Source organism: Phaethon aethereus (assembly GCF_964289735.1).
Source record: "Phaethon aethereus genome assembly, chromosome: 26".
NCBI classification, from domain to species: Eukaryota; Metazoa; Chordata; class Aves; order Phaethontiformes; family Phaethontidae; genus Phaethon; species Phaethon aethereus.
Window position 1 is genome coordinate 5,673,577 of NC_138602.1, and position 20,051 is coordinate 5,693,627.

Genomic DNA, 20,051 nt, shown 5'->3' on the forward strand with positions numbered 1-20,051 from the left:
TTTCCAATTTCCTGAGCCACTATTTATTCATACTTCACATGATGATTCTAACTGTTGTGGACAGCTTGCTTCAACAATGCCACCGAGTTAAAAGATTGTCTGCCCATTGTAACGCCAGCCTGACGTATCACAACTTTTGCAAGCAGCTTTTTACTGCTATTTTTTAAAATTATTCCTTTAATCTTATTTCCCATCATTTAATTTGAATATTTAGATTCATTACCCTGTCATACATCTGTAATGTTTCGGAAGAAAACCCACACAATAGGGGTACTGCCTCCTGAGTCTGAATGTAGCACATGTTGTACGGATGATCACTGAATAATTCATACCCTTAATGATTTATTCATGCCCAAAGGCTGGATACCTCCTCTGTGACTTTCCATTATCTCGAAGAGAATGCAGGTTCCTATTCAACTATACTCATCTTAAGGGTGCCAGTAGCAGCCCCTGCAGTAGCACACGAAGTGGTGTCTAAGGCAAATAGAGCAGGTGTGCATTAGAAACCACGCCCATATGATTTTTCTGAAACATTCTGCTAAGCAACAAATCGAAAACTCTTGCCATTCCAAGGCCATGTATAGCACCCTTGACACAGAAACTAAAATGTAGGTACATTTTTTTGCAAATTCTTCAGAAAGGAAGGTGGGCAAGCAAGCATCTTAAGCTGTTTTCCACCGGTACACACGTAAAGTGAGGTGCTGCAGTCATGATGTTCTGAGCATGGAAAACAGACAGGCCATGACTCTGTGATTTGGTACCGTAGAGCCGATCTTATTCTCCACAAGAAATTTCAGGTTTATTTTCCATTGTAAAGTTACAGATTCTAAGACAATTGATATAAACATAGCAAGATTGTTTCCTAACCTCTCAGGGAACCTTGCAGGAAAGCCTGGACACATAGCAGCAGTTCAGACTAATCTCCTTCCTGTCTAATGTGGGCTATCAAAAAATACGCCGTTAGTAAAAGTTTGTAAGACCATGATCTGACTCTTCTGACCTAGGTGAAGATTTTGCAAGACATTCAAATTCCACTTGTCTAGAAAGTATGAAAGATGATTCTGTGTTTCAGCAAAGTCTCCAGACCCACAGGCAACACTACCCCTAGCTGGCTGGTATGAAATTTCCTAATTGTTTATCCTGTAATCCTGACTTCTTTTGTCCTTGGAATAGGCTCTACATCAGCATAATTAAAAATGTCAAACATGCTTGAGAAACTCTCCAAGTTGCTAAAAATGAATGTGAATTTCCTCCCCACAATCTCCCTTCGTCTTTCCCTTACTCTGGCCTCAGCTTTACAAAGTGGTCTGTTTCCAGCCCTTCAGCATAGTTTGCATTCCACTGCCAAGAATGAACATTTATTTATACAAACAACCATCCTTACAAGCACATCTCCCCCTGCTATCCTAGGGCAGGGGAATAAACACAATTTCTGTTCTGTTCTGTAGCTGCAGTTCCACATGTCTTTTTTCTTTATTCAGGGGCATTTTTTGCAATGAAAGATTAGTGCAGTTCAGTTGGTTTCCCGTGCTACAAATCTGCTCAGAAATGGACTGGAATGCTCTTTCATTTCCTTACAATGATTTTATTTTATTACCCTCTAATGATGGTGCCAGTTTCCTGATAAACCACTTAGGGGGTCTTGATGGCTCAGCAAGCAGGTTTTCAAAGAGGTCCAACAGAAGTGGAAAGCCCTAGTGCCTGTTTCTCTCAAAAGCACACCAAAAACCTGGTTTTCCCAAGTCCATTATCGGGCTGCTGTGTTATATCAATTCTTCCAGCAGCGCAGCTGACGTTGTAAAAGAGATCGGTGGTAAATGAAACAGCAGCTACCAGGTGAGCAGCACTGTAACAGACTAACGTGGATGGGGAGCCTGAAGCTCATGCATTATTTCTAAAACTTCTCCATCACTCACCTGTCAGGCTGAGGTATTGTTTGCTGAAATGCTAGCTCAGCACCTATGTCCTCTGTCGCCAGGTTGTCTCCCATTGCATCTGCCAGTTAAATGGGTATTACACAGATGCTAGATGACTCCAGACAGGGGAATTTCATAGTCTGAGCAGAGTTCATTTAAATGCAAAAAGAGGCCCTAAAAGAGATAGAGATACACATGCAGAGCATCTAGAAATTCTCCATTAGATGCCTATGTCTGCAAGCTGCGCTCTCTTACTGTAAGCACATCGGATTTTGCTGTGTGCGAGCCAGCTTCCATTCTCAGTTGATATAATTGTTTGTAGCTAAGAGTAATATTTAGATTGCTATGTTTACCATTACCTCCACCAGCGAATAAGATAAAGTGGTTTTGTTGGGAACTCTTACTTGCATTTCTAAAGCAACCTTCTAAGAAATCAAGCATTTAAGTAGTTTTTGAAGGATCCAGGGGAATACTTTTAAAAAAAGTAACAGCAAGATGATATTTTGGAATATAGTCCCAACGCTATCTTTTTAGGAAGAAGATACAGACAACTTCTTTAACTACATTGCCAAACCAAAGTCAATGAACTACTGCAAATTAATGAATTAGGAATTTTTAGTGACTACTTTCCATGAATCATTACTGAATATTTTATGGATCTTACTGCTTTCTTATTAAGCTTACCGTTGCAAAGTTTGCAAAGATATATTGACTTTTGGGTCAGTACAAGGTGTCAATCTTTTTCTTCTTTACTGTGATGCACAACAAAAGACTGATGTCCTTTAAGAATATCCCTGTAACATGCCTGGGTACGTACTCGGGTCTAAATAGGTATTGCTCTATTCAGGAAGAGGAACATAATCATAATTAGGCCTTGCACTGATTAGCTCGTACAGTACCATCACAACTAACATATAGCAGGAGAGAAAAACCTCATGTTGAACATGCAGCTGGCAACATACCACTACCTCCTCCTCACTAGGCTTCCATTCAGAGCAGGATTTATTCCACTCTTGCAGGTTACAATATGCATGCCTGGAGCCCGTCAAAATGGATCCAAAATACTGGATTCTTCACATGACTTTTTTTAAAGGATTTTTCATTAAATTATATCAGCAAGTGTACTGGTAGAAATTTCCGCAACATCTGAAGAGGTGTCCTACAATCTAAAGGTACTTATGCACACACAGGACGTACGTAAGTACATGTGTATATAGCCCAATATTGGTCATGCATATTCCTCTGTATTTGAGTATGCAACACCCTGATTAGTGCAGTAATTCCCCTGGAGATAAGGGAGAAACAAGTGACCCCAAAATGGCATGACATAGCACAAGGACAGAAACGCAGAGACATACCAGCTCTATTTTGGAACTGCCAAAATTGTGCTCCCTCTTCCCCTTCCCGAATACTTCTTTTTGATGTCATGCATCCACTTTATAGGCGCTTCCGCAGTGCAGCTGAATTAAAGTCCTTGTTTCCACATTGATTCAAGAACAAATATGTCCAAATACATCTGAGAAAGTCAGAGGACTGACACACCAAACCGCTGTGTGCCTGCCATGAGGCCCACATTGTCACATAGGCTAATAAAGACATCATTTTCCCAGGGCTTCAGCTCTATTAAACACAAGGCTCCAAATGATTTCCTACTTGGATCAAAGATGTGTTTGTTCCAGTGCCACTTAAGTTTAAAAGGCAATACTGGGAATGAATGAAATCTCCCCAGCGGCAGCTGCTGAGGTTCAATTGGTTTGTCAGTGCCATAATTACGCAGCAGACGTCTTCTGTTTGCTGGCACATATGTTCCTGAAGGATGTTATGCAATGGAAACAGTGCAGGGACGTCTTGCTCCCAAAGATAAGGGGGTTTTGCTTTTGTGGTGTGAAGACTTGCTTATGTTTCAGACGGTGAAAAGGTTAAGAAATCTCATGTTCTGATTTCAGACTTAAAACTGGAGTTGTTCTTATTTGATCAAACTAGATGGAAACGTATGAAAAGAAACAGCGGCCTACATCCAGTATCCTAGAACTGGTGCTTTAATATGGAGGCTGACCGCTTTTACCACTAGTTACAGCTGGCCTCTGAAAGCGAGCGCTGCCCTCGGCTAACGTATGGAGCTGGCACTCAGTGGCTGGGTTTGGTGTGACCTGTGGTGCTAAGAATAAACGTGGCTTCCTGTCCAGGCAGCCACCACTGCACAGCCTGTCCACCTCTTCCCCACTTCTCATTTCTGTAGGTTAGGGTCTGGATGCTGATGAGAAAAGTCTGCTCATTAAATAGCTATCTCCTTGTCTAATAGACTGTACACGAAATTTTCAGTGTAGCAGACATGAGTGTGTAGTAAGAACACCAGCGTATTAAATTAAGCATTAAAAGAACATTAAGACATGAACCTGCAAACTGTGAAGTCAGGGAGAATTGAGAGCACTTGAGATCTCAGTTGCCAGAGGAACAAAAGAAACACAGTATCTTTTAGAATGTTTAATATTTAATTTAGTAAGATGCTCAGATACTAGGGCAGCAAACCCAGAAAGTGATGACAGAGAGCACCGTGCGAGGGGTGCTGTATGTCAGCCACGGGGCCTGAACGGGTGTGCCAAAACAGAGGCACAAAAGGCTCCTTGTTTGCAGAACTGTCAGTTTTATGCACAGCTACCTGGTTTGTGCACACACCTTGTGCATCTTCTAAACACCATTTAATTCATATGTGTTCTTGTTAAAGACACAGCAGCAACATTGTACAAGAGAGACTCCTAACAACTGTGCTAGTTAGAAAGGAAAGAACCCATGGCACATCTTAAATGCCAGAGATGTGTCGTTGACTGACTTAATGTACTGCAAGCGGCTGAAGCCAATAGGATGATTTTCGTTAACTGAAAGAGTCTTCTTACAGAGCTAAGTTTAATTCAAAGGGGCATCTTTAGCTAAACTTTCTTGCTTTAAGGTCAGGGCTTAATAAAATATGTAAGTGATACTTCATTTATTGAGAAAATACTTAATTTCATACCGTGAGTTGACCAGTTACTTCTGCAACACTAGAATTCACTTAATAAGATTCTTCCCTCTTAAATTTTGTCATGAGGACTTAAGTACACATGTGGTCACCAAAGGAACAAAAAGGACTTTATGTAAACAGAGCAGCACGGCTGTGACTGTGACCCAGTCCTCTAACAGCCAGGCCTGCGCTCCAAAGAGCTTGGCCATGCACAGATAGCTATTTTGAGGTACCCATTTCGGCTTTGGGGAGCCAGCAGCCTAGGTGATTTTCTAAGAAGCATTCACTGATGCCTCAGTCATCTGAGAGTGCCTGCTGGAAGATCCAGTAAGAGACAGCTGGGTTTGTGGTGCAGGCTTGGAGAAAGTTTCCAAAGCGTGTTTTCAGAAGTGTCTTTTTGTGGACTCAGGGCAATTTTAGCAGAGCACTCCAGATCTGAACCCACTGTTGGCCCGAGTTTTGCTTGAATCTGTAGAGTGGGCTTAATTGTTTGCTCTTGCTCACACTTTGGAACATCTGTTATCACTGCTGTAGGACAAGGGTTGGCAACCTCTTATGGATACTATGCCAGAGTGTATTTTTCTTTTCCAAATTAGCGGCTAGGTATGCCAATGCTGGGTTTTGCTGCCTCTCCAAGAGGCAAGATGCCATCCATCTGGGGTATTTTTCATCTGTGAGGCTCTCAGCTCCTGCTGAATGCAGCACTCAAGAAGTGGGAGGCAGAAACTGGGAGCCACTGCCTCTTACTGGTGCTTCTCCAGATACTGCAGATCCCAGCTCCTGCCTCAAGCATGCCATTCAGAACCTATAAAAATTGAGTGCAGACTCAGCGCTCAGGGCAGAGCCTTTTGCTTATTGCTTCCATCCCACACAAGGGATCTTCAGGTTGCTTTAAGATCACTTTTCTAAATAACTAATACCTTGTCTCTCTTCCTTATTTCCTAGGCTTCCCTGTCCTCTAGGTGCCGGTGAGATTCTTGTCCTTCTGCAGACTGCTGTGCTCTGTGGGAAGCTTCCCGAAGCATCTTGCGTGACCTTGGAGGAGGTAAGGGAGAGAGTGGCACTTCAAAACAAAAACAGTAGAAAATTAAAGAGGAGCAAAGGTGCCAAAGGTGGGAAGCCCGCAAGGCTCCCAAATGTCCTATCAACATGGCCAGATATCATGAACTAATGAATTTCCCTGCAGCCAAAAAGCTTGGGTGCTGCATGGCAAGATGTGTTTTGTGAAGGACAAGCACTTTTCTTTTACACGGGCACCGCACCCCTGTGTTCTCCCTGTGCCAGCTGTGGGCATCTGTATCTGGGAGACCCCAGTGGAGATTGTAAAAAGTAATCCCACAGAGAGGGAGCTTTCCCTCCTCTGAAAGGTCCCTGTTTACCAACAGAGTTACTTCATTTACCTCCAAGAGCCATTTACCATCACATCCTCAGCAAACCTTCATAAACACTTGAGATGTGAAAATGAGAGCTAGCTCTTTGCCTGTTGCTAGTGAGACTGACTTCTACATACACCCCCAGACTGAGTCATCACGGATTTAAAGTGCTTCCAAAAAGGTGAAATCCTCAAGCCTGGGAATGAGTTGAGGTGTCAGTCATTAAAATTGTTCTGTATTGTAAAAAAGTAGGTTACTATGTCTCATTGTGAACAATTATGTCTAATTACAAGTCACAGATTCTCCACAAATACTATTTAATAACAAATTTCTACCACACTTCATCCGGAGTGTGTTATGAAGTAATACATTACCTCTGGTTTGCAGATAGGTAATGCGTGATGCAGAACAGAAAGAGTGTTTTGGCTGAGAACAGACAAAGAAGAATGGATGCTAGGCCCCGAATCACAGTTCAGTGGTTGAAACTTTGGATAAGAAGTCCTCCAGCTTACCGCACTGATTATTTCACTTCAGTTTAGCAGATGGCAGAAAAAAACGGTGTGTGCCACATTGTAATTTTAGTTAAACTTTAAAAGGCTGCTCAGAAATATATAAAACTGCAACAAACACCTTAACAATAAAATTAAACAAGTAAGATTTGCAGCTTCCCCTTAGCAAACTCCCAAACAGGATGTTAATTTTGCTGTTTGTTATAAAAAAAAAAGCCATCAGCAGAACAGAAAACCAAAGAACCAAAGATACAGTAACACCCTTATCCCTGCACCCCAGGAACTGGGGATGGAACAGTTTCTGCACTTGGCTAAGGCAGCCTGACTGGTCAGCATTTTTCTGCTGTATTTTTAGCAGTAAGATAGCAAGTTTCCTATCAAGGTGGCATGTTGAGAGGTCAGTAAGTCTATGCTGAGAGCTTTGCGCGAAATCGTTGCTGTTTTCTTCCTCCGGAGCCCCGGGCGCCAAGGGTCTTTGCCAGGAGTAAGGAAGTGCATCGGGATGGTGCGGTCACCCCGCACGGATGTCAGAGGATCCCTGACCCCGGCATTAACGGCGGTATTCGCTCGGCATGGCAGCCAGGGCGGCGGCAGGGCCTTGGCGAGGCCCGGCCGGGGGCAGGCGGGGCGGCGAGCGCACGCCGCGGGCCCCGGGAAGGGCGGCGGGCCCGGCCCCCGGGAAGCGCCGCGGGCGGCGGGCCCGACGGGGCAGCTGCGCCTGGCCGGGGGCCGAGCACCCTCTGCCGGGGACCGGCCGAGCGACGGGCTGCCGGCTCCCACAGCCGAGGGCGGCGAGCTGCAGCCCTCGGGGCCAGGCCGTAGGAAAAAGCAAAGGGAAAAGCGTCCAAGTTTGACATCATTCCCGTCTGTTTTTTGAGCCTGTTGCCGTCAAGCTCTACGAAACAGCGAGGATTAAAAGCAATCGTTCTCGTAGAAGACGGTGATGTTATCCCATGACTGGTGAAGCTTGTGCTTTATGAAAAATACCGCAAATAGCGAGAGAAGCAATTAAAAAAGTAGCAAACGCTCCTACAAGTGCCTTCTTGCCGGCAGACATCTTCTTCCATTAATTAAGTGAAAGAAGGTAATTTTAATACAAACGGCTGCTGGGGAACAAAGGAAGTTCTCACAGTTCTGTGCTGATACAATTTACTCATCTGTAGACAGGACTGAAAATAAAAAATCCCAGGAAAAGTAAAACAGCCTGCACATAGAATTTTTACGGAAAATAATGGCCCGGTCTCCCCTGGCAGCACTAACCCTAAGTGAGAAGCTGCTCGCAAATGGCAGCGGTAACAGGGTAACTCAACACGATGATTATTGACGTTGCTGCATTTTCTGCCCAAGTAACAGATTTGCCCTTTGCTTATTTCAGCTTTCCCACTTCTTCCTGGGGAAATAAAGTACTACGACCTATTTATAGAAATTCATGGGTTTAAATTTTTTTTTTTTTCCTTTACTACAGCTGTTTTTAGTGGTTGATTACTGTTTGTTGGACCAGGCAATCCTTTGCCAGCTTGGCTGCAGCTTTTATTAGCTCCTTTAAGAAGACTTGATTAAGAGCTCACAGTTACGTTACAAGGACAGCAGCTCTGTAACGCAGACCCTCAAGAGAAGAGATAATTAGGACTCATGAAAAAAATTGTGTCCAATTCTTTGAACAAAAACGCTCTTGTTTAAGGAATGTGGTGCTGTAGGCTAATATTTAACAGCAGTCTCTCCTCTCTCACTCAGAGCTGGTGCATGCAATTAGACCCTGCCCTCCATCAGATATGCTGGATATTACTTGCTGGGAGCATCTCTCAAAATGGAGGAATGCTGCCCTGTAGCGAGTACAGAATGTATCTTGGGAATTGCATTTCTGCAAGTGAGGCAGGAGGTACTGGTGGAAGGACATGGTGAAGCAGGAAGACAGCTGAAGAGGTGCTGAGCAGGCTCTTGTACAGGGGAGGGGGAGGAGAGAAACAAACATGGCAGAGAACAGGAAAAACGATGTGCTGGGAAATGATTAATCCACCCCAAAGGCCCTTGCTGAGAAGCGGTGGGACAAGCTCAATGATTTTTGGCAGCCATGAGCGACTTCTGCTCCGCTCTCAACTCCCGTCTTGCAACCAGATGTGTTTAAGTACAGCGTCATCCCATTCCTGCCCCCGACAACACATCCCCCGTCAGTGTCTGTCACTCCACTCCTGGCAGCTCTCTGGTGGTACACCCCCTCCTAGATGTGTATTTTACAGCTGTCCCGTGTCCCTCCGCCTCCAGTAAGTGTTTCTCAAGTGAGCAGGAGCACACAATCCATGCCGGGGGAAGGGGGCAGGAGTCAAGTTTAAGAACTGGTGCGCTGTATCCTGTTGTTTTCCTGCTGGGAGCGTTCCAGTTTCCTGCACTGTCTTATCTGGAGCTGAAAAGCCAAAGCTCTCATATTTACTTGCTTTGTGCGTGCCTCAGGTTTCTAGTCTGTGAAGTAGATGTTACAAGACTTAAGAGAAACTTAACTAGGACTATTACAGGGTGAGGGCCGGGAACAAAGTGGTTAAAGGGCTTTCAGTGCCTCTACAATTAGTGTCTTTCTGTAGTTATCCTGCTTGCATAAGCCTGTGTGTGTCACAGAGCATTTCAGAGAACCTTCAGCATACCATAATGCTGCACAAAGCCCACTGAAATGTAAGGAGTGTAAGATGTAGATGTTTACATTCCCAGGTGGCTCCAGGTACCTGTGTTTGACAGACCTTACAAGAGAATCATTTTCAGAAAGTGCTGAGTATGTTTCCCCCCCCGCAAAGGCTAGAGACAGGAAAGTCTTAAAACAGAGTAAGCATTTCAATGCTTTTACTCAGCCTTAAGAGTTCCACTGAAATGCTGTAGACTTCTTTGAAATTACTTGGCCACTTTTTTTGAATACTGAGGTAAAATAACTATATACAGCGCTGACATTTTGAAAACTTACTATGTAGATAAGATGCGTGAGAAAGCAAATTCTTGTAGATTTTTTTTAAACTTTTTTCCCCTCTAGTGAGCATGAATTCACTTAACTATAGGTTATATTAGTGCACTAAATTCCCTATGGGTTAAAAAAAAATAAAAGAAAACATTTACCGTACAGCTTTGGAATGTCCTGTTTTTCTGCATAAAGGTGTGGGTCCTGCATACACAGTGGCCATTATCAGATGGGAGCCTCTCCTGGAAAGATAATTAAAACACTGCATCACTCACAGCCATGCAGATACTGAACCAGACACAAGGTTTCAAAACAGAACTCAACCCCCAAACCCCAACCCCAGAACCCTCCTCCACAGGGGTCCTGGTTTTGTTGGAAGCAGGTAAAAATTGTGGCAACGATCAAGATGGATTTTTGTAATTGAAGAGATGAGAAGTATGTCAGTTCAGCCTTCGTGGGTAAATACATACTTAATTTTTTTCCGCTCATTTGTAACTGTAAATTCAGACTCATTCCACTTCACAGTTTCTTTGGAGGTACTTTCAACTGATGTAAATATGAGAGCAGGAGTGGGCTGAAGAAGTATCCTTAGATGATTACCAGAGCCTTTATTTGGAGCTAAGTATCTAGAGAAAAAAGGCGCTTTTTTCAAAGATATCAGGAAAAGGAAGACATGTGCTTGGAGATAAGGAGAGATAAAAGCATTCCATTTAAAGATGCCTGTGATAGAAATCAAGATGTTCATCTGCCAAGTCAGTAATTTCATGGCCGTATGACCATGCAGAGCTTCCGTTTCTATTACCTTTTCCCACACTAACTGTAAGCACCAAATTATTGGAGTGAAAGTTCCTTTTAGTTTGTCCAAGCAGCGCAGCCCTTTAGGGAGGAATTCCACAGGTTGAACTTGAACATAAAACTCTCTCTTGATTTCAGAAGGGGTAAAAAGGTTCTCCCATAAGTTTACATTCAGCTTTCTGAGGCCCAGGTTGTGACTTCACTCTCCTTGGAAAGTTTGAAGACAGGTTAAACGAACACCTCTGAGGAGAAGTTTGGGCAGAGCTCATTGTTCTTTGAGGAATGAGGACAGCTAAAATGGCCATTTGAGGTGACTTCCAACCCTGTTTTCTAAGATTCATTAGGAGTGAGATCACGCTGGCAGTGGGTCCTACACAATGCCTAGATTAACAGAAGTCAAGAGCTCAAAATGCATTTGCTGCTTTAAAACAGGGTTTTTTGGTCTGTTTTTTGTTTAAAGCAAGCAGCAGATTTCAGTTAGAAAGTACTTTGAAAATCCTAGCTCTGCATGTTTCACAAGCTAGCATATGCAAACAGCAAAGCATTCTAAAATTATCCATGCTATCATTAGAAAGCCATAAGAAGGAACATATGGATTGATACTAACGTAAATGCAGAAGGGCCGTCCAGAGCTGTGCTGCCATGCGGCAGTTTCGCCCCCAAAACGAGAGTGGTTCCGATGCCTACTGTTGGTTCCCCATCGGGAAGTGCAACTGATGTGCTGCAAGAGATTTGACCTGTGCTTTTCTCTTTGAAAGGAACATTTAGTTCCCTGACCTGTCTCCTGAGGTTAGAGAGGGCTTTTCTCATATGCTTTGCTTTTGTTTGTTTCCTTTCCTCTTTGGGTTGAGCTTTGCCTACCTACCAAACACTCGTTAATTGTCTGAGGGTGTTTGTCATTGTAGTCATTACCCCCGCCTCGCTCCGGCCACAGACAGGCTCCCTGGTGCTGGGCAGCTTGGAAGCCCACGCTGCTTCCATGGCTTTTTGTTTTTTCCCCTTCCTGCTTGGAACAATTAAACTTTTACCCAGAGATTTTGCATGCTTGCTCACTTAGGCTTCGCATCCAGCAAAGCACGTTTAGCTTTGGCATCAGCAGGTCAAAGCATTCACTGAAAATTAAGCAGGTGGGTAAGTGCCTGGCCAGGGACTCTGCTGCCCCTCGGTTCCTGCAGGTTTGGAGCTGAGAGCTCAGGGCACGTGTGAACACCCTTCCAGAGGGCTCCTCCTCAGTGCGGGAGCTGGGCCAAGCGGCATTTTCACCATCACTGGGTCTTGTTTGGGCTTGGTTGGTCTCAACCCTGCTCTGGGAGCCTCTGCTGCCAGATGGTGAGGATGGAGGTATGGAAAGGGGCAGGCAGCCGCCCCCACCCACAGCCAGCCAGGCTCCTTCAGGTACCCCTCAGCCTCAGGCTGGCCCTGCTGGCAGTCAGGGGCTTTGGGTTAGGGCAGGCAGCTTGGGGGACCCCAGGTGATCCCACCCTGGTGCCAGGCTGGAGAGGGTAAAGGCCTTCCACCACATGGTTTCTACATCCCCACCTCATGTCACAGATGCTGGCCAAGCCCCACAGCAGCTGCCACGCTTCACCCTGCGCACGGAGCTGGCGGCCACCCCTGGGAAGCCCGAGCAGTCACTCTCTCACTTCCCTTCCTCCAGGCAGGGCTCCTCAGCCTCACCAGGTCCCTCCTCGCCCTGCCACCTCACGCGGGGCCAGCAAGCATGGCCGGTGGAGGTAAGCACTAAAGGCAGCGGGCGCAGCCTCTGCCTCGGATGCTGGCACACAACAGGGCTTCTGCAGTACGGCAGTTTCTTGCCTGTGCACTGACAGGCTTTCCCTCAGTTTAACTAGCATACTCCTGAAATAAATCCCTGTAGACAAACACCACATTCACAGATTACAGAGCAGCCCTACATCTGTCAGCCGGGATAGGCATCTCCCATCTTCCACAGCTTGCTCTGAGAATAGGAGCGTGCGGAGCAGGAGGCCTGGAGGCTCGAGCTCATGTACCTGGTGAGGATGTGTGCTCGCAGTGTGCTGGCTGTCTGCACGTGCGTGCTCACCTTCAAAGCTAGCAAGGGCCTGTTCTCACCACAAAGCTGTGTCACATTTAGGCCAGAGCTGCTCAAAGAACCAGTTTAGACAAGATTCCTGTGTCCAGTATTTTCAGTCTGGCACTAAATGCAAAGTACCACCACTAAATGCAAAGCTTTTAATTAATAATAGGCTAAGATACCTGGAGCAAAGACTGCCCATATGAACTCTTAAAGCATGTGGTATCAGTCACATAGCATCATAAGGCTGCTTGGCTCTCTCACAATGTGTATGGTGACAATAAGTTATGTGACCGGTTGTTTTTCTCCAGCCTGTTACACAGAAATGATGACAACTTTCTAGACTACTACGCAGAACATATGGGAGAATTTCAGATTTGATCTCTAGTAAATATGAGTTACATATGCAAATAACTCTTTAGTTGGGGAACTTCCTCTTCTTTTTACTATTTAAAAAGTCAGATAATGTCAGAATCTGAACTAGCTTCACTATTTCTGGTACTTCTGTTTCTGCAGTTTACTCTATTTGGAGAAGATTGCTAACCACAGCCTGTGTTCAAAGTGTCAGCGCTGAAAGGAACATCTCGCAGAGTCTGTTTTTTAAAATTCTATTTTCAATATTTATATTTTGTTTCAGCTTTGATTGGTATGCTGTAGAGGCTAATCCTGCAAATATTTACACAAGTCAAACTTTCTATATATAGTTCATTCAAGCTGGATGGGAGCTCACCTTAAATGAAGGCACATGTTCTGTAGTAGCATTTATTTTGGACTGAGCATTGAAAAAATTTAGTTGCATCTGCTAGCCAATTTTTTTTTTTAAATACATATACGTCCACACACACGTATAGACACACACGTATTATGATTATTTTAGGTTCTGAGAGAGAAAGGAAGAATATCCAAACAGTCACTTAGTGAGCTCCACCCGAGAGAAGGCTCAGTGAAATAGAAAACAGCAGCATGGTGAGTATTCTTTTATAGCATAAATGATACCATAGACAATTGTTTCTAACACAATCAAGTATAGCATTAAAAATTTAAGATTTTTTTAAAACAAGTTTTAGATATGTGTATGCAAGGTCCATTTTCTAGTTTCTGAAAAGCATCCCACAAACCACTTCTTCATAGATCTAATTTCCCTTTGAGCCAAACAGTGCTATCATTTTGACAGTGTCAGCCCTGTTGGCCATGGGGAGGTGGGAGACCGAGAAGCTGATTCCTGACACTTTCCCTTGTTATTTTCCATAAGCACATAGGGAATTGTCCATGGGTACAAGCTTGCTTGGATCACAGGACTCGGACTTGCAAACAGAGTGCTACACTTCAGCAAGTTACCCTTCTGTTAGCCGAGCTGTGGTGGTTCAGTGAGACTGTTAATCTCAGTTGTGCTGTGGGTATAGAACACGCACATGAACAGCTGCTGTAGCTCAGCTGAGGTATGATAAATTCTTAAGTTGAGCTACTTGATCAGGACTCAGAGCCCATAGGTATGTGTAAATTATATCACTTATTCATTATATCATTTATAAATTCATCATTCTAGGACCACGCCCACAAACTACCCTCCAGGTCTTCAAAGTGGACAAATTTATTTATTTGAATTTTATTATTTGAATTTTAAAGAATGAACAAATTGCTTTTTAAAAAGAATCATGGGAGGAATCACTGATCTACAGTTATTGCACTATGGAGATAGGGCTAGAAACAGTCCCCAGGGCTGCTATTTTACGCACATCCTCTTTCACTTAAGTTATCTCCAACACGTTTTTACAGAATGAGAGCGTTGGTGATAGAAGGTGCAGTGATGCCAGTTCACTTCACATGGATCTCTCCAATCTTGTGACCTGGGCACACACTCATGGGACCATATGCAATCAAATCCCAGCCCTGGAAATTGTGCAGAACATGGGTCATCCTAGCAAGGGCAATTCTGTTCTGTGGATGTGTGGAGTTGGACATGCGTATCGCTGGCAGTGTGGAAAATTACACATAGGAAGCAGAGAAGAGAATGAAGCTGCCGAAAAGAGAAAGAGGTTAGTATCTTCTGAGGCTTCATCAAGGGAAGCTGATTTAGATGAAAAGAGGTTCAGGATGACCCCATCTTTTGAGAGGGCTAAAGCAGATGCTGTTAACACAGGGTCATGTAGCAGATCTCCAGCGGTCACTCAGCAGAAAGATGACACAGTCTACATAATACATAATAAACCATCACCTAGAGAAAATAAAAGAAATAGCAAATCCATGAAATCATGCTTTGCAGCAGAGCAGCATTTGTCAATATCTGGTGATGAAGTCAAAACTGACAGACATAAGGTGAAGCTAGAAAGCAACGAAGATCTACAAATCATCTCTGATGAAGAACAGTGTATATCAGATGAAGACAACCAAGGAGACAGAATCTACCGGAATATTCTGTCAGAATCACCAATTGAAGGTGTAACTGCTGAGGTAGATCTGCAAATGTGTCGCAGTCAGAAGATCACACTTAACAAGCCAACAGCCACCCAAACATCTGGCTTTGCCCCCACAGGAAAACCACCCCTAACTCTTGCCTGCATTCTAAAATCCCCCGTCAGCAATCAAGAGAGCCTGGACAGCAGCTTCTTGAGGTTGGGTCCTCTTAATCCTGCAGGGTTCATAACTGAAGCTTCTAAAGCAAGAAATTCCTCTGGGTCAGCAATACCAAAAGAACATTTAAAATCTGTTCCTGTCTCCAACATTGAAGCAAAGGCCCAACTTGAGTCACCTGCTTCTGTAACATTCTTTGAGTTTGAAGCCACTGTAGATGTCCAGCAGCAAATCCAGCTGAGTCCTCCTAAGCATGGCACACCAGGAATAGGCTTAACTGGGATCGTTACTGAAAACCCTACTAAGGGGAGTGAACCATCGGGATCTGGGCACGCACCTCTTCTTTCAGCCTTACTGAGTCCAGAGAGCAAGAATGCAGACCATCCACCTGCATCTTCAAACAAAAGTAAGAGAATCTGGAGTTTTATTCCTGGAAGGGCTTGTGGGTGTGTGGGGGCGTTCTATTAATCACTTTCCCAAAATATTAAAGGAAGGCGAGTTCATATAGCTGCCAAAATCTGTATTGTAGCACTTAAGTAAATGTCTGTGATTTGGGGCACACTGTTTTTACTAGAAGGGACTAAAAATGTTCCTACCTTAAGCAATCAGCACTTGAGTAGATAATGCCATTCACTAAGGTACCCAAATGCGTATTTGGCTGTGGCCCAGCCTTAACTACCCAGTTTGAATACTTTGTGTTTTCATTTTACTTAGTATCACCACATATTATGTTGGCTGTAGTTAAGAGAGAGTCCCTGTGAGAAACGGGAGCCAGAGATGGGAACTCAGGTCTCAAGAGAAGACGACAAGAGGAAGTAACTTCTTAAAGCAGGGAAACAGAGAAATTGTGGCTGAAACTCTGACTGCACCAAAGTCAATGGCAAAAATCCCAGAGATTGCAATGGGAGCAAAGTTTCAATCCTGCATATTAAATTACATAAGCCAAACAAACTGCTGTAGTACTTTTAAGAATTTTAAGATTTTCATACGTACTGTCCTTGGAATCCTACCAGAGTGGGTAGAGTTACAATTGCTTAAACTTTAACTTGCAAGATAACACTGCTTACCAGGGAACTTTCAATACCAAGGTCAAGCCACGTGCAGAGCATATTTTAAATGATTCCGCATCATAAGAATATGCTGTTTGACAAAGATTTTAGAAGCCTAGCTTGCAGCTATTTTAATCCTGCTGTAAGACAGACACTGTCTGCACAAGGAACAAGCGACAGAGTGTGTGGACATTATCAAAATTATGCTAGTCTTTTGCAAGTAGTGGGGAAGCCATCAATGAAATCGATTTCATTCATTTAACAAATTATCATATTTTAGGGTAGTTGTGTATAATACACTGGAGCCTTAATGTCAGGTACATTATGATTAAACACCTCAAATAAAATGCAAATGTCCAGGTTTTTAAAGATGTTATAGTAAAGCCACAAAATTAGCATCTATAATGATTTCAGTGCCTGTAGGTGCTGTTTCACATTAATTCTAAGTAAACTGCTGTCTAGTCAGTTTATGTTTTTGTCTACTAGTATCAAGGTGTAAACATTGAGGCAAATTTTCAAAACTTAATTCAAAGAGCAAGAGTATCTCTTTTCCACCCAGTGGCTTAATGCCTTGGCTCCGTCTAACCGAGAAGAAGCCCCCGACAGCACGTGTCTCACTTCCACGTGCTCAGTACGGGAATCCCATGTCACAGAATCACTAAGGTTGGGAAGGAACTTCAAGATCATCAAGCCCAACCATTAATCCAGCGCCACCATGTCCCCTAAACCATGTCCTGAAGCGCCACATCCACACGTTTTTTGAACACTTCCAGAGATGGTGACTCCACCACCTCCCTGGGCAGCCTGTTCCAATGCTTGACCACCCTCTCGGTGAAGAAATTTTTCCCACTATCCAATCTAAACCTCCCCTGACACAACTTGAGGCCATTTCCTCTCATCCTATCACTAGTTAGTTGGGAGAAGAGACCAACACCCACCTCACCACAACCCCCTTTCAGGTAGTTGTAGAGAGCGATGAGGGCTCCCCTCAGCCTCCTCTTCTCCAGACTAAACAACCCCAGTTCCCTCAGCTGCTCCCCATAAGACTTGTGCTCCAGACCTCTCACCAGCTTCGTTGCCCTTCTTTGGACACGCTCAAGCACCTCAGCTCGTCATATTTCCCGAAACCTGTTCTCTTCCCACAGTCACAGTCCAGCCCGACAGCCTTGTCTGTGGCACGCCAGGCACCTTGTCCATGGCAGAGCTGCCGCGGCGCTGCCCTGTGTCCACACGGGATGCTTCCCGACTGACCGTGTCTCCAAAACCCTCTAGCTGCAGGGCAGGGCTGTAACTACGTTGCCCCCCATCCCACCCCAAATACCTGTCCCACTGCACCAGACATTTATATGTATTTCTCTGCTGAAATAATGACCTATCTCAACTAGCCATAACATTAAAGAACAACAGCCAACTGCAGGTTTCTGCAGAGCAGGAGACTAGACAGCATCCTTCGAAAGGAGAGAGATTACTGAAGCAGTATTTTGGGGTTTGTCTGTAGCACAATGGGTCTACACTTAAAGCACTGTCAGTATTCCTGAATAGACTTGGGGTTACAGACATTCATATTCCTTATGGAGCCACAACCCCACAAACTGGCACAGTTGTTTGTGAACATTATTTGACTATTTTTGTAACTGACAACATATAGCATCAGAAGGGACCAGGAAGTCATCTGGGAGTGTCTGTGCAGTAGCCGTTTCTGCCAAGATAAATGGCTTATGGCTCAAGCAAGGCCTCTGCATGTATTGATTTACAGCCCATTCATCTCTTCACATAGATCAGTAACAAAACAGGCAAAAAACCCAAAACAGCAGCACAGGGATCAGTAGACTCCACCTCAGTCCGGCCACAGCATTTTAAGATAATAGCTAAGCATGTACAAAATAACTTGGTGCAAGAAGGGAAATCTCTAGATGTTGGGTCTATAACGATACCCCTCTACAGCCCTGGAAAAGTCACAGGCAAGCAGATGGAGCTTTTCAGCAATCCAAAGAATTAATTTCTCATGCTACATCAAGCTAGGTAGATGTGGTATTGCCATAGCAACTTGAGAGAGAACCCAACTGGAATCTTGGCAATCCTTTTAAAAAATAATACACCTGTGCTAATCTTTTTGTTCTTCCTTGCTATACAACCCTAACTTTTGGTTAATGTTTTTATTTCACAGTGAGAGGTCTCTTGCTCTGGAGATCTTTTTGTAAAGGTGAACGCTTTGAAATATATTTTGCATAATGCCTTGTACAACACTTTGAACATAGGAAATGGATGCTACTTAGTCCTGAGGCAGACCACAAGATCCACATACAGGCCAGCTCCCATCTAACAGAGCAGAGTGTGGCTCCTGCAGTCACCATAAAATATATGCCAGAGTAGGTGCAAATTGATTAAAGTATATCAAGTCCATTTGGGGTTGCTTGGGCTTCATAGCCAGCACCACAGGCTCAGGACTGCAGCCACTGGTTACACAGCTGGTCCCACGAGTGTGTTCCTACAAGCACACTCTGAGAGTCAACTCCAAAACCAGCCAGGGTGAAGTTCAATGTCAAGCCAGGCCACCAGTGACGGTTCCACTCTCCAGTCCTGTATTGCTGTCTGAGAAGGCACATAGAACTTGCGCCAATGCTTTCCCCATGTGCACCCCACAGTGACACTCAGCGATTAAATCTCATTAGGAACTTGTTCTCTCCCATTTAAACATAATTCAAAAAGAAAGAATACCTTAAGTTTACCTACATGGCAGTATGCAGATTCACCAGCGAAGTGAGAAAGAATGGGGAAGGAGGCAGTCCTTTCCCCATCTAGGCTGGCGCTGTCAGGTGGTGCTGGCTGGATTGTTGAGGACACAAACCTAAACCAAAGCTTTAAAGGAGATGGTTTGTGAAAGTCCCATAATCTCTGAATTACTTTTAGAAGGAAGGTGAACACTATTCTGCATCTCCTTATATTTCACTGATCTCCTTGTAAGCTCTTGCTGTCCACAAAGCTGTGTCTTATCTTTTAGATGTGTTGAAGAAGTGGGAGAAAAAGAGAAACCGTAATGCTGGTGATATAAAAATTTTCAAGGACTGGCTGGTTTTACATTGCCCTTCAGAAACACGTGAGATCTATAAGCTGCCACCCGAAGACCTCAATCATTACCTGGCCTCGTTCTACAGTTCTGCAAAGAAACAGAACGGCACAGATTTTTCCGCCAGTTCTTTGCACTTCTTTCAGAGCAGCATAGAGAGATACCTCAAGGATCACAACTACGAGTACAGCGTGGTGAAAGGGTTGGAATTCAGAGCATCTCAGGAAGCCTTGAAACTAAAGCATCAGCACCTATCTCAAAAAGAGAGAGAGGGGGAGTGGAGTATTTTGGAGAACCTGACAGATGAAGATGTGGGAACTCTTTGTAAGAAGGGACTTCTAAGTAAGACACACCCTCAGGGCTTTTTGCACCTCATGTTCACAAATATCATTAGGGGGTTTGGGGCAAGTACACACAGCCAGAGCCACAATCTGTACTGGGGACAGCTTGTGCTAAAAAAGAACGAGGGAGAGCTGGAGTACCTGGAGTGGAGGGACGATCTGAGTGCAGAGGTAAATACAGGGCAGTTGCGTCCCCGGCTCTTTGCCAAGCCTGACAATCCAGTTAACTGTCCAGTCACAGATTATAAAGAGTATGCTAAGAGGCGGCCACTGGATATGCTTCATGACTACGATCCACTTTATCTAGCTCCCAAGCCTCTGTGCTCCATATGGGACCAAATATGGTACTGTAGAAAGTCACTGACAAGAGCCAAAATGGAAAAGATCTTGAAAATTATTATCCAGCAAGTCAAAGGACCTGTAAAGAAGTCCAAGAAATAA

The 20,051-nt window shown here is 44.2% G+C and overlaps 1 protein-coding gene across 1 annotated transcript; it reads left to right on the plus strand.

The window, feature by feature from the left end:
- Nucleotides 1-5,705: 5,705 nt before the first annotated feature.
- Nucleotides 5,706-20,051, plus strand: LOC309413675 (uncharacterized protein; the record flags this gene model as incomplete). Its single annotated transcript, XM_082010870.1, is given in 5 exon segments — nt 5,706-5,729; nt 5,733-5,828; nt 5,831-5,959; nt 14,359-15,559; nt 19,204-20,051. Coding segments are annotated over 5 exon segments (2,298 nt in total).